General features: G+C 46.2%; 1 protein-coding gene across 27 annotated transcripts in view; it reads right to left on the bottom strand.

The window, feature by feature from the left end:
* Positions 1–21,061, bottom strand: part of ZMYND8 (zinc finger MYND-type containing 8) — a 148,413-nt gene that overhangs the window by 6,784 nt on the left and 120,568 nt on the right. For all 27 annotated transcript variants that reach the window (XM_050745139.1, XM_050745131.1, XM_050745143.1 and 24 more), the window contains 6 exons: positions 19,829–20,019; positions 13,159–13,239; positions 10,640–10,718; positions 7,777–8,016; positions 5,136–5,296; positions 4,088–4,154 (listed from right to left, as the gene is read on the bottom strand). In XM_050745139.1, the coding sequence (XP_050601096.1) occupies positions 4,088–4,154; positions 5,136–5,296; positions 7,777–8,016; positions 10,640–10,718; positions 13,159–13,239; positions 19,829–20,019 (819 nt within the window). The remainder of the gene's footprint in view (positions 1–4,087; positions 4,155–5,135; positions 5,297–7,776; positions 8,017–10,639; positions 10,719–13,158; positions 13,240–19,828; positions 20,020–21,061) is intronic.

Raw genomic sequence — 21,061 nt, 5'->3', positions numbered from 1 at the left:
GAAAATCCTGAAAAGGAAAAAAAAAAAAAAAACTTGGATTACAGCACAGGCCTCTGGCCAGGCTCGGTGGCTCACGCCTGTAATCCCAGCACTTTGGGAAGCCAAGGTGGGTGAATCACTTGAGGTCAGGAGTTCAAGACCAGCCTGGCCAACACAGTGAAACCTTGTCTCTATTAAAAATACAAAAAATTAGTTGGGCATGGTGATGCACACCTGTAATCCCTGCTACTCAGGAGGCTGAGGCAGGAGATCGCTGGAATTGAGGAGGCAGAGGTTGAGGTGAGCCGAGATCATGCCACTCCACTCCAGCCTGGGCAACAGAGCGAAGTCTCCGTCTCCAAAAAAAAAGGAACACAGGGCCGGGCGCGATGGCTCAAGCTTGTAATCCCAGCACTTTGGGAGGCCAAGGCACGTGGATCACCTGAGGTCAGGAGTTCAAGACCAGACTGGCCAACATGGTGAAACCCCATCTCTACTAAAAATACAAAATTAGCCGGGCACGGTGGTGCACACCTATAATCCCAGCTACTCGGGAGGCTGAGGGAGGAGAATCATTTGAACCCAGGAGGTGGAGGCTGCAGTGAGCCGAGATCATGCCACTGCACTCCAGCCTGGGCAACAGAGTGAAGACTCTGTCTCAAAAAAATAAAATAAAAAAAGAACACAGGTCTCTGAGGACAAAAAGTATTGATAAAAGAAAAACAGATATTGGAAAGATGACCAGGCAGAAGAGAATCTTTGCTTCTGAGGTCAGTGACCCAGATTTGCATGTGTGATGAGATGAGTTTGTGTTCTTGTATAACAGTCTCCAGTTAAGCACTGAGGCTCAGGTGCAGGTAAATCAAAAGTGGAAAGCTGGGGTTGTTCTAAGGTGGGGTTTTGCCAGATGGACATGTTAGGAAAACATTCCGGGCCTGGGAGATTGGGTTGTATTAGCAAGGGTACTGCATGGCAATTAAGCTGGGTAGGAGCTGGGTAAGGAGGTAGGAAGGAGGGAGGTATATAAACAAGAGAGTTAGTAGATTTGGATGAGGAAAAAAAGGCCACATCTGCACCCTGACGTTTCCCAGAGATCAGTGCCTTATTAGTAGAGCCAGACACAAGTGCCATTACTCAGCCATTTTTGAGTTACAAAAGCAATTTTATAGGGGTCCACCTAAGTATACCTGACATATGGTTGCAAGCACGAGTCTGGATTGCAAAGCTCAGTTAGTTACATATGGTTGCAAAGCTCAGTCCTTGTTAAAAAGAGAATCAAGAAATATGAGAGATGCTAAAGACATCTAAGCATCAAACTGAGCCTGTTAGAAGGGGAAGTGAAGAGGGAATTGCTTTTTCAATAGGTGGTTCTGTCATATTTAAAGCCAAGTTCATATCTCCCTAAAGTCAGCTCATGTTACTCCCTCTGGCTGTGCCCCCAAATCCCACTCACCTTTCAAAGCATGAGTCTGGCGAGATCTGAACTTAAGTCTTGGCTCTCACAATTACTCATTGAGTTACTTGGGCATCTGAGTTAACACATCTGGACCTCAACTTGCTCATCTGTATAAGGGAAATACTAACTATGTTCTCACAGACATTGGGAAGAAACATGATACGGTGTGTGAGTGCTTCATGCTGTTCAGTAGCACCAACAGCTGCTCTTCTGACTTCCTCTGAAACTCCACGGAGACAGGGATTTATCTGCCTTATTCAGAAAAACTGCCCCTTCCTACCCCCTGCTGGCCCCTCTCTTCCTCCCACCATTTACTGGGGCTTCTTGCCTCCTCTCCTTTCCACTCCCTGGGATAGTGTGCCTCAGGTCAGGAGTCAGCAAACTATGGCCAGCTCAATGCCTGTTTTTGCAATTCAGGTTTCACTGGCACAGGGCATACATTTGTTTACATATTATCTATGTCTACTTTCACACTACAATGGCAGGGTGAGCAGCTAGGACAGGGACCATGTGGCCTGCAAAGCCTAAAATACTTACTAAATAGCCCTCTACAGAAAAAATTCCTTGACCCTGGTCTAGGTAATACTCCTCCAGCCCAGAATGGAATACAATGCCTCTCCCAACTACTTTCCTGTCCGCCACCCTCCTGAGGCCAATGGACTCCTGCCAGATTCATCCCACCACAGCATCATTCATCTTCTCGGATGCCATATCGATCAAGCCACTTTGAGGCTCCAAACCCTTAACAGTGCCCCTCTGTCTGAAACAGTGTTTCCCTAACTTGGAGCTTCCTCACACCACCTGTGCCATTCCGACACATCCATAGTCCTCTTACATATTGCTTAGTTCAAGTTTTTATTTTAAACTTCTATAACTTAGGTCAATAAATAAACTTTTATTGTTAGCCAACAAAAAGCACAAAACCAATAAAATCTGCTGTCAAAGGCAACTCCAAAAATGAATGTAATGAAAACCTTAAATTAAAAGTTCTAGGGTGGGGAGCATGCTGCTAAAATCTCGAGTCTGCTCAGTCTTTGTTAAAAAGAGAATCAGGAAATATGAGAGATGCTAAAGACATCTTAGCACTAAACTGAGCCTGTTACAAGGGGAAGTGAAGAGGGAGTTGCTTTTTCAATAGGTGATTCAGTCATATTTAATGCCAAGTTCATATCCTCCCTCCTAAAGCAAGCTCGTATTACTCCCTCTGACTGTGCCCCCAAATCCCACCCAACTTTCAAGGCCTAGCCCCTTCAGGAAAGCGTTCCCAACCCCCTAACAATGGACATCACTTCTTCCTCCATGCACTCAATATGCAGAAGTGAAATGAAATGTTTGCTTTTCAGCTCAAGAGAATCATCAGTGGCTCATGCCAGTAATCCCAGCACTTCCGGAGGCTGAGGCGGGAGGATCACCTGAGGTCAACAGATCAAGACCAACCTGGCCAACATGGCAAAACACCATCTATACAGTTTTTTTTTTTTACTCTGTCTCCCAGGTTAGAGTGCAGTGGCACGATCTCGGCTCACTGCAACCTCCACCTCCCAGGTTCTCCTGCTTCAGTCTCCCAAGTAGCTGGGATTACAGGCGCATGTCACCATGCCCACCTAATTTTTGTATTTTTAATACAGACAGGGTTTCACCATGTTGGTCAGGCTGGTCTCGAACTCTTGACCTTGTGATCTGCCCACCTCAGCCTCCCAAAGTGCTGGGATTACAGGTATGAGCCACTGCGCCCAGCCTACAAAAAATTTTTTTAAAAATTAGCCTGACGTGGAGGTGTGTGCCTATAGTCCCAGCTACATGGGAGGCTGAGGCAGGAGAATCACTTGAGCATGGGAGGCGGAGGTTGCACTGAGCTGAGATCATGCTACTGCGCTCCAGCCTGGGCGACAGAGCGAGACTCTGTCTCAAAACATCAATCAATCAATCAATCAATCAATCAATCAGCAAGCAGAAAGGTACTGGAGCTGTGGTGCCAGGCAAAAACCTTGAATGAAATAAAACTGTCTTCCACCAGGAAGGCACCTTCTCTGAACCCTTATGGAATGACCCAAAACTGCTTTAAGAAAGTGCAAGAAAAAGATTCTTTGGGCTAGGGAAGGAAGACAGCTCAAACTCCACAGAAGAAAAACCCTAGATGTCAAGTCTCAGAAAATTTCCCCAAATCTGCCTGTCAGGTTATTTTCCAAAAGGAAAGGATTTTACAGAAAGATCATCCACCTGAGTACTGCCTTCAATTCTCAAAGGTTTGAGCGCCTTCATCCACCATATGCAAGTGTTAGAACCTCAGAATAAAATCTTACACAGTGTCATTTACCATGCTCATTTCCCTGAGAGAAAAAAAAATTCCCCAATTCAAATGCACTTCTTCTACCCTACCCCAGGTCAGCAACAGAGGCCTCTGTCCAAATGGAGTTTTATGTGGATCCCAGTAAATACAACAGGTAATACCAATCAGTTTGAAGAGGTACCTGAAAGTTAACATGCTCAGCTACCCACTCACCCCCACTGACCCACCCCAGGCACCTCTAAGGATCCATGATCATTTGGAAACCATTGGAATAAACTCTTCAAATTCTCCCTGACAAAATGGCTCCCCATCTGCCCATCTGAAATGTGAAAGCACCGTTCGCCCACCAGGGGGCAACATACCAGAGCCTTGGTTGGAGCCTAAGAGAATGGAGGAGGGCGTCTCTCTGGAGCCAGAAAGGTCAAGGGTCTAGAAATACAAAAAGAAAAAGATGGACTCAAGGCACTGAGGCTAATGTCGCCCCCACAGGGAAATCCAGGGAGTCATGGGGGTGCTCATCGCTGCCCCCAAAGCATCTCAGTGCCCTCTGCCTGGCACGGTCAGGTGGGAGTGATGGGCACAGGGCGGCCAGGTGGCCAAACCCCGGGTGCCATTTCCCACACTGAACAGGCTGGAACACAGCACCAGGGTGGCCCCTCATTCTACCCTAGAACATCCACTGTTTCCTAAACTCCACTCACTAACAGACTCCCCTCCAGATTTTTGCCATATCTAAGAAGAGAGTTCAAACTTCTATCAGTCTGCTTTTAATTCATGCTAGCCTCTGACTAGCTAATACTATCAGTTAAACCAATGTGTTTTAACTGACAGTCTAACGATTTATCTTTTTCCTAACATGCACTGAAATAGACGAACAATGACTAAAAATGTAAACAACTATATACTCATGAAAATAGTCTTCGCATACCACCGATGTCACATACATATACATCACACCCTGGCAAACAAGGAGGTGAAACCTTCGTGGCCCAATGTGGCGGCCACTAGCCACATGTGGCTACTGAAATCTCAATTAGTTAAAATTAAATAAAATTGTAAAATACAGTCCTGGGTCACACTGGCTGCATTTCAATGCTCAAAAGCTGCATGTGGCTAGCTGCTACCATTCTGGGTGGGAGGTATAGGACATTTCCATCATCGCAGAAAGTCTTCCTGGGCGACACTACTCTACACTTTGAGGGCCCCAGGGGAAAGTACTAGGGAGCAGTTGCCAGGTCCTACACACACCAGCTCAGGCTCCATGTTCCCACACATCCACTGGAAATTCTGGCACACTGTTACGACAAGCTTCCCAAAACATGCAACTTTCAGGGCGGCAGACAGGGGGTCCTAAGTCCACTTGGCACAAAGGGTAGATGTCACTAGCCAAAGGCACAGGGGGATCCTCACCGAGCCACTGTCCTTGCTTTTCTCAGTGGATGTCTCCTTCTCTTTGGAGGCGCTGGCCGTTTCTGAAGGTGCTGACTGTGTGCTCGAGGAGCTCCCCTGGGATGACTTATTTAGTGTTTCTGTGTTCACCTCAGCATCCGCTTCCTGCTGAGGAGCAGTAGCTGGGGACAAAGGAGAAAGAGATGCCACATATACACAGAGTATGATGATTTTGAAACATGCATGGAGCCCTGCCCTGCACCCAGTGGCACCCAAGGCTCAGCCCCACCCAGGGCATAAAAGTGTAGGCTCAAGGGGGCCGGATTGCCAGAGTTTTCCAGAAGCTGGAATTCCAAATTTTAACATAAACATGCTGAAACGGAGTCTCGCTCTGTCACCCAGGCTGGAGTGCAGAGGCATGATCTCGGCTCACAGCAATCTCTGTCTCCCGGGTTCAAGTGATTCTCCTGTCTCAGCCTCCCAAGTAGCTAGGACTCAGGTGCACACCACCACGTCCGGCTAATTTTTGTATTTTTAGTAGAGATGGGGTTACACCATGTTGGTCAAGTTGGTCTTGAACTCCTGACCTCAGGTGATCCACCTACCTCAGCCTCCCAAAGTGCTGGGATTACAGGTTTGAGCCACCGCGCCTAGCCAACACGTTGATTTTTAATGGTTAGCAATTCAAGTTTTATTAAATCATTCTGGGAACAAACAAAGCCCATCAACAAGAGCCAACCTGTAATTGCCAATTTAGGGTTACTCTATTTAGTAATTTCTAGGTGGAGACCTGTATTTTTAGCCCCAGGGGCTTGCTTCCTTCTAAGGTGGGACAGGAAAACCACATGAAAGGCGACACGCTGTCAGAGGCCCAGAGCATCTGGAGATGGCAGAAACTTGGACACATAGAAAAACAGGGCATTGGGGAGGAATTTAGGAAGAACAGATGTAATTATATCACAAAAAAAGGAAAGCCGAAGGACATTTTGGCCATCTTGGCAAAACAGCAAAAGGCTTATCAAACACATTCCAGAACGTAGGGAAACCACAAAGAGACTTTACTCCAGTGAGAGACCAAAAGTCTCTACAAAGAAGACGTCTCCCTAAAGACTAAAGAACAGGGCAAGGTATGCTCCAATAATGCCTTTTAAAAAATAATTTAAAAACAGATTTGTCTAGAGCAAGAGCTGGCAAGCTAGTGCTGCCTGTTTTATTGGCAGACAGCCACATCCATCCATTTACATATCATCTACGTCCATCCATTTACATATCATCTAAGACTGCTTCTGCACTGCAACAGCAGAGTTAAGTAGTAGCAACAGAAACCACATGGTGTACAAAGCCTAAAATATTCACTCTCGCCCTTCACAGAAAAGGTTTACTAACCCCTGGTCAAGCTCACCCTTGAGTCATTTACGTACCATCTTGCAAATTTTGCCAATCTGTAGACATACTACCTTATTGTATTATTTATGTGACACTTGAAATTCTTTAAAATGGAAGCGTTTAATTCCAACCATACAAAGCTAGTACCATTTGCCACAAATTAAAGCTAATTGTAAAAAATCACCTACTGGCTGGGAATGGTGGCTCACGCCTATAATCCCAATACTTTGAGAGGTAAACGCGGGCAGATCACTTGAGGTCAGGAGTTCAAGACCCAGCCCGGCCAACATGACGAAATTCCGTCTCTACTAAAAATACAAAAATTAGCTGGGCATGGTGACATGTGCCTGTAATACCAGCCACTCGGGAGGCGGAGGCAGAAGAATTACTTGAACCCAAGAGGCGGGGTTGCAGGGAGCCGAGATCACACCATTGCATTCCAGCTTGGGGGACAAGAGCAAAACTCTGTCTCAAAATAATAATAATTTATAAAATATTATTGATGCCGGGCGCAGTGGCTCACGCCTGTAATCCCAACACTTTGGGACGCCGAGGTGGGCGGATCACCTGAGGTCAGGAGTTCAAGACCAGCCTGACCAACATGGAGAAACCCCGTCTCTACTAAAAATACAAAAAATTAGCCGGGCGTGGTGGCTTATTCCTATAATCCCAGCTAGTCGGGAGGCTGAGGCAGGAGAATCACTTGAACCCAGGAGGCGGAGGTTGCAGTGAGCCAAGATCACACCACTGCACTGCAGCCTGGGCAACAAGAGTGAAACTCGGTCTCCAAAAAAAAAGAATTGATAAATTCTAACTAGATAGTGCTTCCTCATGGAAGCTGTAGGCCTAGGGACTGCTTGTTCTATGTTGGAAAGGGTAATTACAAATATTACAGCAGTGTCAAAGACAGGTTAGTTCCATACCAACACTTTTTACTTAACAAAGAAATTGGGAATCCATATTGTCTAAAGCCACAAGTCCATTACCGCCAAAAAAACCACAGTGTCTCAACTTCAGTACTACCGACATCTTAGGCCTGAGAAGAGATCAAGGGTTCTGCAAAAATCAAAGGTTCAAAATGTCCCTGGCTCAAGTCTTAGCTATGAGCCTGCATGCTGCTCACCTATGTGTAAGAGACACAGTTGTTTTTGAGTGAAAGTGACCAGAAACCAGGCAACTTCCCTTGTCAATTAGCCCTGAGACCCTGAGGTCCACAGGGGAGACCAATGCCCAGCCACTGCAGCCCAGGATGGGAGGCAGTCCCACAGTGCATTACCTGACTGGGTGCAGGACTTCATGTGCTCAGGCCAGTGGGCTTGCTGGCAGGGGTAGTCACAGTAGCTGGTGTTCCAACAGCAGTAAAAGATGGCCTCCTTCTTGCAGTTGGCACACCACTGCTTCTTCTTGGTCTCATCCACTGCCTGCTGCTTCTCCAGCTCCAGCTGCTTCTTCACCTCGGCGATGAGCCGGTCCCGCTCCTGCTCCAGGCTCTGCCGCATCTCCGCCATGGTCAGCTCTGGAGGAGGAGGGGAAGGAACACTGCTCATCACCTGACCCCAGCCCGGGCTGTGGGGCTATTCCTGCCCCCAGATTCAGGCAGATGTGGGTGCAAGACCTGGCTGGGAGAAGCCCTGGCTGTGTGCCCATGGGCAATAACCTAGCCCGAGTCTTCATCTGTAAATAGGGCATTCATCATAGCGACCAGATGGTGCTGCCTGTTGACAGTGGACATGAGGCGCCCAGTGTGGAGATAACTGCAGCCCCAGAGGATTTTCAACACCAGACTACATTCTGGGAATTCCTCAAAGTAACCCTTGAAACAACTGCCACCAAAACTCACTTTCCATCCTATTATTCATTAACATAAACCGTTTCCCCCCTATCAATCTATACCTATATAGCACCCACTACATGGAGGCACTGTTCTAAGAACTTCATAAATATTAACTCAAGTAACCCTCATCCTAATAATCCTACGGGGTAAGTACTACTATTCTACCTCTTTCACAGATGAGGAAACTGAGGCACACAGCTAGCTGGGCCTAGAACTCAGGCATGCTTTCTTGTAGGCATCTCTTGTGGCACTGGATCCAGATGGGACTGTGGTTGAAGATTATACTAACAGGACAACTATGAACCTACTCAGTCTACCAAGATTTCTCTAATTTTACTTCAGTAAGTCCACTGGTAATTCATTTAGGAGTGACCTGCAGGCTGTAATAAAAGAAAAATAGGCCGGGTGCGGTGGCTCATGCCTATAATCCCAGCACTTTGGGAGGGCAAGGCAGATGGATCATCTGAGGTCAAGAGTTCGAGACCAGCCTGGCCAACATGGTGAAACCCTGTCTCTGCTAAAAATACAAAAATTAGCTGGGCGCAGCAGTGAGTGCCTATAATCCCAGCTACTTGGGAGGCCGAGGCAGGAGAATTGCTTGAACCCAGGAGGTGGAGGTTGCAGTGAGCTGAGATCATGCCACTGCACTCCAGCCCAGGCAACAAGAGTGAAACTCCATTGACAAGAGAGGGAAAGGGACAGAAGGGGAGGGGAGGGGAGAGGAGGGAAGGGAAATGGTCCCTCAATTCTTTCAAATACTCTTCCTGAACTTTATAAAAGAAAATTAACCCCTCATAAAGAAGTTAACTACTTGTGGCCAGACAGAACCTTTGAGTCAATCAAACTACCTTTAACTATGGGCCTGCAAACCATAGCTAACTTTTGGCCAGCCCACAGGTAATTTTTTCAAATGTATAGTCAACATATAAAAAGAAAAGGATTTTATGAAAGTAAGATTCCCTGATTTTATTAGAAAAACAAGAAGTGGTGGCAGGGGCGGTGGATCACATCCATAATCCCAGCACTTTGGGAGGCCAAGGTGGGTGGATTGCTTGAGGCCAGGAGTTTGAGACCAGCCTGGCCAACATGCTGAAACCCCGTCTCTACTAAAAGTACAAAACTTAGCCAGACATGGTGGCGCACACTTGTAATTCCAGACACTCGGGAGGCTGAGGCAGGAGAATCACTTGAACCTGGGAGGCAGAGGCTGCAGTGAGCTGAGATTACATCACTCTACTCCAGTACGGGAAACAAGAGTGAGACTCTGTCTTTTAAAAAAAAAAAAAAAAAGGAAAACGAGAAGAAGCAACAACACCCAAATACGCGTCCAGAAAGAATGAACCAAGGGCTCCTCTCCAGGGGGCTCTGAAAGGATTCATGTCCGTGACTTCGATGCAGATCACAGGTGAGCAGGTAGGCGCATCTGGGCATGGGTCCTCAACCTAAGAGTTCTGCTGCTGCCAGCAGCCCATCTGATGCTATGTGAGGATCTGAAGCAATCACTCCTACCTTTGGGGAAAAGCTTATCTATACAGAATCATGAGCCAAAAGATCTGTGAATCTAACCCAGGGACCAATAAAGTATTTTTCTCCACACTGAACAGTGCACGGGAAGCATCCAGATATTGTTAAAGGGCCCGGCATTCAATGATGAACAGGGTGAAGAGTGCCCAGACTTGAACTGTGGCCATGTCACTTTGAATAACTTCCTCAACACGGCAGTTTCCTCCCTTGAAAACTGGGGATATATCCACAGCATGCAGAGTGTGAAAAAAAGAAAAGGAAAACCAGGGGTATAACAGATCCCTTTATCACAACAGTTTGTGTGATGAAATTAGTTAAGTTCACTGCAGCCTCAACTTTTCTCAGGTTCAAGTGATCCTCCTTCCTCAGCCTCCCAAGCAGCTGGGACCACAGGAGCGTACCACCAGGCCCAGCTAATGGCTTAAAATTTTGTGTAGAGATGGGGCTTCGCCAGATTACCAAGGCTGGCCTTGAACTTCTGGGCTCAGGTGATCCTCCCATTTGGGCCTCCCAAAGGGCTGGAATTACAGTGTGAGCTGACCAACCCTCATTATTTTATTGTTGAGGCTGGTGTTCTGAACAGAGGAAAGGGGGGCTCCCACCAACACCCGCTCTTATACCTGGTTTCTCCAGGCCAGACTCTCAGGATTCTGTGGTCTCCTACAAGTCATACAATCCTAGCCTAGTTTTAACTGCACTCACATCTGGGCTTGACTCCAGAGGTACAAACAAGTTCACACACAAAACCCTCCTCAGTCCAGACCAATGTGTCAGGCCTTACCCAAGTTGTGTTTCATTTCGGAGAGCTCTTGCTGGTGCAGCCACTGGAGCTTCTCTATCTCGATCCTCAGTCTGCGAATCTGGAAGAGGGAGAGCGAGCATCTTCAAAAGCTGTCTCATGCAGTTCACCAGCAGGTTTCAGAAGCTCAACCATGGCTGGCTGTGAGGGGTACGGGAATCATGCTAACCTTCCCACAACTATAGTTCAGAGAGGTGAGTACTAGTGAGTGAACCCAAATTTACCAGAAACACTGGTTCAGAAAACCAAGTATAAACAGGCCATTGATTCCAAGAAATACTGGCACGAGGGAAAGCCACTTAAAGTGACAAGGACCAGACTTTCATATAAATAATATAGTAAGGGTTTGATTAGGATTTTGGTCTATAAATATGAAACAAATACAAAGATAGCTGGATTTTCGCTCTTACATAACAACATTTAGGTGGTGCGATCCACACTTATTCACCTGAAATTCCAAAGCCTGACATCTCTGAAAACCAAAGGGTATTTCTGGGCAGGGTAGTGTGGCTTTGGGGCCAAACTCATTTTGAAGGGAAAATAAACTCGACCTGATCTGATAGGAAACTAACTAAACGGTGTTTCGGCCAGGTGCGGTGGCTCACACCTGTAATGCTAGTACTTTGGGAGGCCAAGGTAGGCAGATCACCAGAGGTCAGGAGTTCAAGGCAAGCCTGGCCAACATGGAGAAACCCTCTCTCTACTAAAAATACAAAAATTAGCCGGGCATGGCGTCGCACGCCTGTAATCCCAGCTCTTGGGAGGCTGAGGCACGAGAATCATTTGAACCCGGGAGGCGGAGGTTGCAGTGAGCCAAAATAATGCCACTGCGCTGCAACCTGGGTGACTCTGTCTCAAAAAAAAAATAATTAATTTAAAAAATAATAATAAACAGTGTTTAATTATCACAGTAGTTCTCAACCGGGGCAATTTCGAGTACTCTCCCCTGTCATGAGAACATCTGGAGTCATTTGTGGTTGTCACAGTTGAGCAGTGTTGCTGGCATCTGTGTGTAGAGGCCAGGGATGCTGCTCAACATCCTACAGTGCACAGGACAGCCCCACAACAGAAAAGTACCTGGTGCAAACGTCAGTATAGCTAAGGCTGAGAAAACATGATTTATTCACGTAGTGTGAACAATCACATTTCATTGCAGAAATGGTGTCTCTAATTGTGGGGGGTTGCATATTACCTCTCTAAAATCCAAAAAACTTCTGGCATACATCCAGACCCAAGGTTTCAGGTGAGATATTATGAACCCGTATTTTCAACCACACACCAATTCTTACGATGTATACAAACAAGAATGAAGTTGTTTCTAAAGCATTATTTTTTCCCTTCTTCTTTGATGTCTGAAGCATAATCATAAAGGTCATATTTGTAAAACTATTAAGGGGATTCATTGATTTTTCTTGGGGCCTCTCTTAAATCTTTGTATTCACAATGTTTTCTGTTTAAGGAACCACAAGGTTGCCTTCCTGAAGATCTTCTCCTCTTCATCTGAGCACCAGCCTAATGCTGCCAAGTCCTAAAAGGTCAATAGCTCTGCAAAGGATTCCCACAGTTCTCCAACATCACCTTAGATGACCTCTATAAGTCCTGCCACTTGTCATTTCATCTGATAACCTGTTTGTATCTGGCCCACACTGTACCATCCACAGACAACCGGGAAGTGGCCCACTCTCCAAGCCCTGATAGGGAATTAGCCTAAAGGGGAAGTTCAGGGAGGTATATTTTTATAGGTGGACACTTTATAAGTGGATAGCTTAATTTTTTTTTTTTTCTCCTTAAGAGACAGGGTCTCATTCTGTCTCCCCGGCTGGAGTATAGTGGCACAATCACAACTTACTGTAGCCTCAAACTCCTAGGCTCAGGCAATCCTCCTGCCTCAGCTTCCTACAGAACACACCACCATCTCCTGCTTGTTTTTTTTTAATTTTTGTAGAAATGGGTTTCACTATGTTGTGCAGGCTGGTCTCAAACTCCTAGCCTCAAGCAATCCTCAGGATTCCCAAAGTGCTGGGATTACCACAACTTCCCAAAGCACTGGGATTACAGCCACCACACCCAGCCAATGAAATGTCTTAACCACTTTCTTCTCTACGCAATTACATAATTATGGAGACTCCAGTACACAAAGTATTGAACAACAAGAAGCATTTGTATTAAAAAGTCCAAACTTACAGAGAAGATTCAGGAGCCAGTTTTACATGAAGCAAAAAGAACTGGTGTCCAGTTTCACCAGTAGGTTAACTGAAGCTCTGGTTTTGGCTGTTTTATTAGAAATGAATTGATCACACAAAGCAGGGCATGTCTCCACAGCCCCAGCTGACTGGCTAAAAGAAAAAATACCCTCATCGACAATCACAATCAGTAGAGCCAGCTTAGTGACCAAGTCAGGATCCAAGAGGGGTTTCCAGAGAAGCTTCTTCAGGGTATCACCTTTAAAGCAGCCCATAAAACACTCTTAGCAAATAAGGAATTCATGTGTCACCTCTGACCTCAGCTATTGTGCTTCCAGTAGTGTTTTTAGAAAGATCGTTGTATATTTCTGTCATTGTTCCTTTTATTGCGTCCATCATCTGAAAGATAAAAACAGAAACAATTCAGCTGATCACTTCTTGGAGGCTTTTCCTGGAGACAAATACCTAAAATCTATCTGTATAAAGCAGAGGTTCTCAACTCAGAGCAATTTTGTCCCACATCAGACACTGGGCATTTCTGGTTGTCGTGACAGGTGCAGGAGCGAGGAGAAGGGGCTGCTACTGGCATCTGGAGGGTGGAGGCAGGGACGCTGCTAAACTTCCTACCTAAACCATGCTAAATGCACACAAGGACCCCGCACAAAAAACAAAAACCTTTGAGTCCAAAATCACCAGCACTGAAGTTAAGAAACCCCAATATTAACAGGGTAAAAATTTCCAAGAAATTTCATGTATTGCATTGTGGTGCCACTTCATAACCATAAAGCTAGTTTCCATACCCACATAAAACTAGTTTCTATACCACAGTTTGGCTGAAACTGGAGAGGCCAAATTTGGCCCCCAGATGTGTGGTGTTTTTTTTTTCGTTTGTTTTTGGTTTTTTTGTTTTTAAGGGAAGTCTCACTCTGTCGCCCAGGCTGGAGTGCAGTGGCGCGATTTTGGCTCACTGCTACCTCTGCCTCCTGGTTCAAGCAATTCTCCCGCCTCAGCCTCCCAAGTAGCTGGGATTACAGGCGCCCACCACCACGCCCAGCGATTTTTTTTTTTTTTTTTTTAGTAGAGACGGGGTTTCACCATTTGGTCAGGCTGGTCTTGAACACCTGACCCTCAAGTAATCCACCCAACTCGGCCTCCCAAAGTGCTGAAGCCACCGTGCCCAACCCCCAGATGTCTTTTATTTGGCCAGCACGGTAGGTTCAAGAGAGGGATTACTGTTTTAGTTTTCATTATTTCCCCTTAAAAAACCAGCACCGTTTTACTGAGGTATATGCATATACTACACCATTCATTCATTTAAAGTATACAATTCAATGGCTTTTAGTACCTCAGAGTTGTGTATCTATCACCACAATCATTTCACAACATTTTCATTATCCTGTAAAGAAAATCCCACTCCAGGCCGGGCGCAGTGGCTCAAGCCTGTAATCCCAGCACTTTGGGAGGCCGAGACGGGCAGATCACCAGGTCAGGAGATAGAGACCATCCTGGCTAACACGGTGAAAACCCATCTCTACTAAAAAATACAAAAAACTAGCCGGGCGAGGTGGCGGGTACCTGCAGTCCCAGCTACTCGGGAGGCTGAGGCAGGAGAATGGCGTAAACCCGGGAGGCGGAGCTTGCAGTGAGCTGAGATCCGGCCACTGCACTGCAGCCTGGGCGACAGAGTGAGACTCCGTCTCAAAAACAAAAAAAAGAAAGAAAATCCCATTCCCCCCAGCCTTAGTCTTCACTTCCCGGTATCCCATCCCCCCTCCCCCAGCCACTGACAACCACTGATCTGCCTTCTGCCTCTCCACATTTGCTCAGGCTGCACATTTCATATAAATGGAATCACACAACTCAAGGTCCTCTGTGATTCACGCATCCGTGCTGCAGCGGGCAGCGGAACTTCATTCCTTTTTATAGTCCATTTTATAGATATGGCTGGTTTGTCATTTTAATGCCTTCAGTCAAGACAATTGTCTTTGCAGTTCATTTCCCATATTCTTTTTCTTTAACTATCTGACCCTTGAAGGCATCAGCCAGTTGGTGACATCAGCTAAGGTCCATGCAGCAGGCACCCAGGGATTTTCTGACTATGTTCGTAGGATGAATTTCTCTTCTACCTCCCACCTGCCAGCTGACCCTTCCCCCATCACAGCAGAAAGAGGAGGGGACAAGAGATCAGGCTCTGTCTCAGGCCCGGCTTGACTGGTATGAAGCCTCTCCAGCGCCTTCTAGATGCCCCAATTCAGGGAGAAGGCGGGACAAAGAGCAGCCTCGTATCTGATGCCTCACTATCCATGGCCTCTAAGCCTCGGTTTCCCCACAAAAAAACAAGAACTGCATGCCCCCCGGTAGGGTGTGCACGAGGATTAAATGAAAAAAACCACGCAAGGACTGTGTCTCGTTACCTGCCATGGAGCAGGTGTTCATAAAGAAATACCCATTCATCTTATTTTTAAAGAAAAAGATATTCATACAAGTATGCAATTGCGTAATTGCTGCCAAGCCCCAAAATAGTAGGCCCAAATTCGCCGCAAAATGGAGTAAAATGAGTAAAACCTCTGTTGAGATTTCCACGCTCAGCTTGCTGTGGAGTCCACACCAGGCCACTGTCAGCGAAAACACTGTGCACTTTCCACAGCTTTGCAGCCTCCTGCACTTGCCTCCTTGCTCTGTTGCACCCACCGTGTCCATTTTAAAAATTACAACTAAATGGCTTTACAAGAAAACTTTAGAAAGTGGGCGAAATTCAATACATCGCTAATGCAATGGTCACATTCCATTTCAAAGATATCATGCATTCGTGGACTGCCTTTTACTCTAAACTTCCAAATATAGCAAAGACTTCAACATCAGTAAAGAACACCACTCTGCCAAAACACACAGAACTGCGTCTTCCACTCCAGGTCACCTCAGAGACAGGAAAAGTTTATCGGCTCCCAAAAAATGTCACTGTGTTCATTTTTTTTAACTTCAAAGAAAACACCTATCAAAAAAATCATTCCTGGACAGGCACGGTGGCTCATGCCTATAATCCCAACACTTTTGGGAGGCCAAGGCAGGTGAATCACCTGAGGTCAGGAGTTCAAGATCAGCCCGGCCAACATGGTGAAACCTCATCTCTACTAAAAATACAAAATTAGCCGGGTAAGACGCCATCTCTTAAAAAAAAATTTTTTTAAACAATTTTTTAAAGAACAAAGGGGATGCAGAAGGTAACAGAATTAAAATGGTTGCAGGAGCTGAGAAAACAGCCTTCCTGCAAACCACTAATCAGATCCACTCAGCAGACCTCAGCTTTCCCATTCATGAGCAACAGCTGGGACCAAATCAAAGGAAGGTGATGTAAGGACAACTTAAGGTAGAACAAGAGATCATTCAGGCAAAACCAGACACCTACTTAAATCACTAACGAGAAAATTACCCCCTTTCAATTCTCTAATAATCCTACAGAATCCTACAGATCGCTTTAGCAAGAAGTCTCAGTTTGGTACTGTTAGGCCTTGAACACTTTCGTGACAACCTCCCCCGTGTTTTGTTTTGTTTTGTTTTGAGACAGAGTCTCGCTCTGTTGCCCAGGCTGGAGTGAAGTGGCGCAATCTCGGCTCACTGCAACCTCCACCCCTTGGGTTCAAGCAATTCTCCTGCTTCAGCCTCCTGAGTAGCTGGGTTTATAGGTGCCTGCCACCACGCCAGGCCAATTTTTGTATTTTTTAGTAGAGATGGGGTTTCACCATGTTGGCCAGGCTAGTCTTGAACTCCTGACCTTAGGTGATCCACCCGCTTGGGCCTTCCAAAGTGCTAGGATTCCAGGCGTGAGCCACTGCACCAGGCCTTTTATTTTTCTTTTTTTTTTTTTTTGAGACACAGTCCTGCTCTGTCCACCCAGGCTGGAGTGCAATGGTGCAATCGGAGCTCACTGCAGCTTCAAACTTCTGGGCTCAAGTAATCCTCCCATCTCAGCCTCCCGAATAGCTGAGACTACTGGCACATGCCACCATGCCCAGCTAATTTTTTTTATTTGTAAAGACATGACATGATCTCCATGTCTTGCTCAGGTTGGTCTTAAACTCCTGGCCTCAAACGATCCTCCCACTTGAGCCTTCCAAAATGCTGTGGTTACAGCCACTGGCTCAAACAGCCACACTGAATCCTAAGAGCAGTTGCTTATAAAAGTCGTGTGGCAACAGTTTGTGGCATGAACATTTGTGATCAGCAGACTTGTTTGAAATGCACAAAGCAACTCAAAGCCAGGTTAAGTGCACGCTGTCTAGGGCCTGGCTGCTATCATTCAAAGTCCAGCTTGGCCGTTCACTAGTCTGTGACCCTAGACACACTGTGTAGCATCACTGGGCTTCAGTTTTCTCATCTATAAAATTGGGGTGATAACAGTACCTACACTTCATCAATTTGTCAAGAAGACTGAGTAAGTAACATAAAAAAGTGCTTAGGACAGCATCTAGCCCAGAGTAAATACTATGCAGACATATTGCTACCTTATGTGGTGGGAAGGCTGCCGATGATCCCAACCTAGTACTATTTTGTGCCCATCTGTAATCCCCTCCCTCTGACCTAGCAACTTGCTTCTAATCAATGGAATACAGCAAAGGTAATGGGGTGTCACTTCTGTGATTGGCCTAAGTAAGCCTGTGACTTCTGTCTTGCCAGCAGGCTCTCTCCATTGCTGGCTTTTGAGACAGAGTTTCGCTTTGTCGCCCAGGCAGGAGTGCAGTGGCACAATCTCGGCTCACTGCAATCTCCACCTCCCAGGTTCAAGCAAGTCTTGTGTACCAGCCTCCTGAGTAGCTGGGACCATAGGTGCACACCATCATGCCAGGCTGATTTTTTGTATTTTAGTAGAGACGGGGTTTCACCATGTTACCCACGCTGGTCTTGTACTCCTGAGCTCATGCAATCCACCCACCTCGGCCTCCCAAAGTGCTGGGATTATAGGTGTGAGCCACCGTGCCCAGTCTCCATTGCTGGTTTCGATGAAGCAAGTTGCCATGCTGGGGAGGCCCACATGGCAGGGAACTGAGGGTGGCCCAGACCACCAGCCCTCAAGGAAGTGAATCTTGCCAGTCACCACCTAAATGACCTGGAGAGTGGATCCCAGTTGAGCCTTTGTGTGAGTCCCAAACCCTTGCAGACACCACGACTGCAACTGCAAGAGATCCTGAAGCGGAGAGCCCTGTGGAGCCGGGCCCAGATTCCTGACCCACAAACACTGTAGGATAATAAAGGTGTGTGCTGTTTAAAGTTGCTAAGTTTTGTGGAAATTTGTTCTGTAGCAATAGATAACAATTACACCTACACAGAAGCAACAAAAAGAAACATGACCAATGAAAACTCATTTGGGTAAAAAAAAAAATTCGTATATATTTCTCTCACCATTGAGAATTTAAAAAGATTCCTCTTCCCTTAACTCAATATAATAAAGCTTATTCTTTATCAGTAAGACTATAAGAATTTTAGAAATAGGCTGGGTGTGATGGCTCACACCTATAATCCCAACGCTTTGGGAGGCCTAGGCAGGAAGATCAGGAGTTTGAGGCCAGGAGTTTGAGACCAGCCTGGGCAACAAAATGAGACCTGTTTGCATTTTTAAAAGAGAAAGAATTCTAGAAACAACCATCCTCAATTATTTTCATCCATTCTCTCTGAAAACTAGAACTGTTTACTCATCAGTATTAATAATCTACTCATCAGTAAAGAGTAAATTATTACCTACTTAGTAATTTACTAAATAATCTCAGTAGATTATAAATCAATAGCTATTGTTAAGTTATTGATAATAACTGAGGCCAATAAAAAGAAAGCCCAACTATGTGTTAAGCACTTACTGCATGCCAGGCACTGTTCTAGGCCTTGGCAGTAAGCAAAACAGACCAAAATCCCTGCCTTTGCGGAGCTGACGTTCTGATGGTTATTATTACTAATGTGGTCTAATGACAAGGTACACAGTACATCAGTCCAGGGCACTCTCACATGACGCTGAGAACCGCAGATGGTATCTACCTGAATTCAACAATGACCATAAAAGCACTTGGCAGGCCGGCCGTGGTGGCTCACACTTGTAATCCCAGCACTTTGAGAGGCCGAGGTGGGTGGATCACCCGAGGTCAGGAGTTTGAGACCAGCCTGGCCAATATGGCGAAACCCCATCTGTACTTTAAAAATACAAAGATTAGCCAGGCATGGTGGCACATGCCTGTAGTCCCAGCTACTTGGGAGGCTGAGGCAGGAGAATTGCTTGAACCCAGGAGGCGGAGGTTGCAGTGAGACAAGATCGTGACACTGCACTCCAGCCTGGGCAACAGAGTGAGACTCCATCTCAAAAAAAAAAAAAAAAAAAAAAAAAAGCACTTGGCAAATTAAGAGAAAAAAAGAAGGGGCCTGTGCTGAGACAGTGACCATGAGTTTGCCCACAACAGGCAATCCTGCCCACCAGGCCACTTAATAGGGACTGTGCCCCAGAGGGCAGGAGAAGAGGGAGAGGGGGTCCCCTCGGTCCCCCTCCTCATCCATCTTGATTCCTGGAAAAATTAAAGTGTGGGCATTTCACCTTGCCAGTGTCATGTTTAAGACTCTGTCACTTCTGCTCCACATGCAAAGCTCTAAATGCAAACCAAACCCCTGGTCAGTTGTTCACTGAAGGATCAGTCATGTGTTCCAGTGCCTTAATAAGTGACTTGAATTCTCGAAGGTAATTCTGATTATATGTCATTTGCACTTCATAAACTGACTTTAGAATCTAAGCCCACTTGGATTAAGATTCAGTCCATTCCAATGTTTCTCTGTTAGACCCAAATGAAAGAATGTGGTCTTGGAGATTCTGTTTAAAAAATAAAAAGGGTCTTCCTTCCTAAACACTCCCTAAAGCCTACGAGGTTAAGACGCTCATGCTTCCCCTTGCAAGGCCAAGGTTCTGGCAACCTGCCAGATGCCTGCCGTCTCTGCGGCAGCTCTCCCATCCACTCACTTTGCTAGTGTACTTGGCAATATCAGCGGCGACATCGGCTGAGGCGGTGGCGATGGGCAGGTCAGCGTTCACTGAGGACACAAGGGTGCTCGTGGACCCCGAGCTGGTGACCAGGGGCGATGACTGTGTGCTGGTCACCAGGGTGATGGTGGACGTGGACGGGCTCTGTGTGATCTCCTTCTGCTGGACAGCTAGGAAGGCAAAGCATCCTGATTATCCCACGTGGGAAGGACCCGTCCCAGCATAGAGCTGTGGTGTAGAAGCAAAGCCCCTAATATACGTCCTGAGAACTTTTCTACTTTTAAATGACAAAGATGATCCCCTTGACCAAACTCTATCCAGGTTTCTCGACTAGGCCCTAACCTTGGCCTGGAAAGACTTGAGCAAACACTGACAGTTTCTAAGAGCTCAAGAGTGCATGCTAGGATGACCCCAACCCCCACTTAAAGCACCTGCCTGGGAAAACTCAATGCTGGCAAAAGAACTGACAGTTTTCTTCCAACCAACACCTGAAGACAGGACTTCAGCATCCCAGTCTCTATGGGAGAGTAGGGGCCCAACTTCATGAAGTGCCCGTTAGCAAATCGAGATGGGTTTCACAAAGACCAACCCCTCATCTTGCTTCTGTGATGTTTAACTTCAACGACTTGCTCCCATCCCTACTCCCTCATTCTCCCTTTAAAATGCCCAGTCACCTCTGTACAAATCAAAGTTAATTTCAGTTTATGTTAGACTCTTGCCCCATTACAGTAGTGTATTACCGATTTAAATCTGTCTTTACCCTTTTAACTAGGCCCTACTTTGGTGTAAGACTATCTGAAGCAATGAGCCTCTTTTTGGCAGCACTCTTTTTTGGTTTTTTTTGTCTGTTTGTTTCTCTGGTTTTTTTTTTTTTTTTTTTTTGAGACAGTCTCACTCTGTTGCCCAGACTGGAATGCAATGGCGCAATCTTAGCTCACCGCGACCTCCACCTCCAAGATTCAAGGGATTCTCACACCTCAGCCTCCTGAGTAGCTGGAGTTACAGGCATGTGCCCAGCTAGTTTTATGTTTTCTTTTCCATTTTAGTAGAGATGGGGTTTCACCATGTTGGCCGGGCTGGTCTTGAACTCCTGGCCTCAAGTGATCTGCCTGTCTTGGCCTCCCAAAGTGCTGGGATTAGAGACATGAGCCACCGCGCCCAACCCTCTTCTTGGTAGCAATTAAACTCCCCTGGGGAAGCCTCCTGCTTACG

The sequence above is a fragment of the Macaca thibetana genome, chromosome 10 (genome assembly GCF_024542745.1).
Source record: "Macaca thibetana thibetana isolate TM-01 chromosome 10, ASM2454274v1, whole genome shotgun sequence".
NCBI lineage: Eukaryota > Metazoa > Chordata > Mammalia > Primates > Cercopithecidae > Macaca > Macaca thibetana.
Note: the sequence above shows the minus strand (reverse complement) of the source record. Positions and strands in the feature narration are given on the sequence as shown.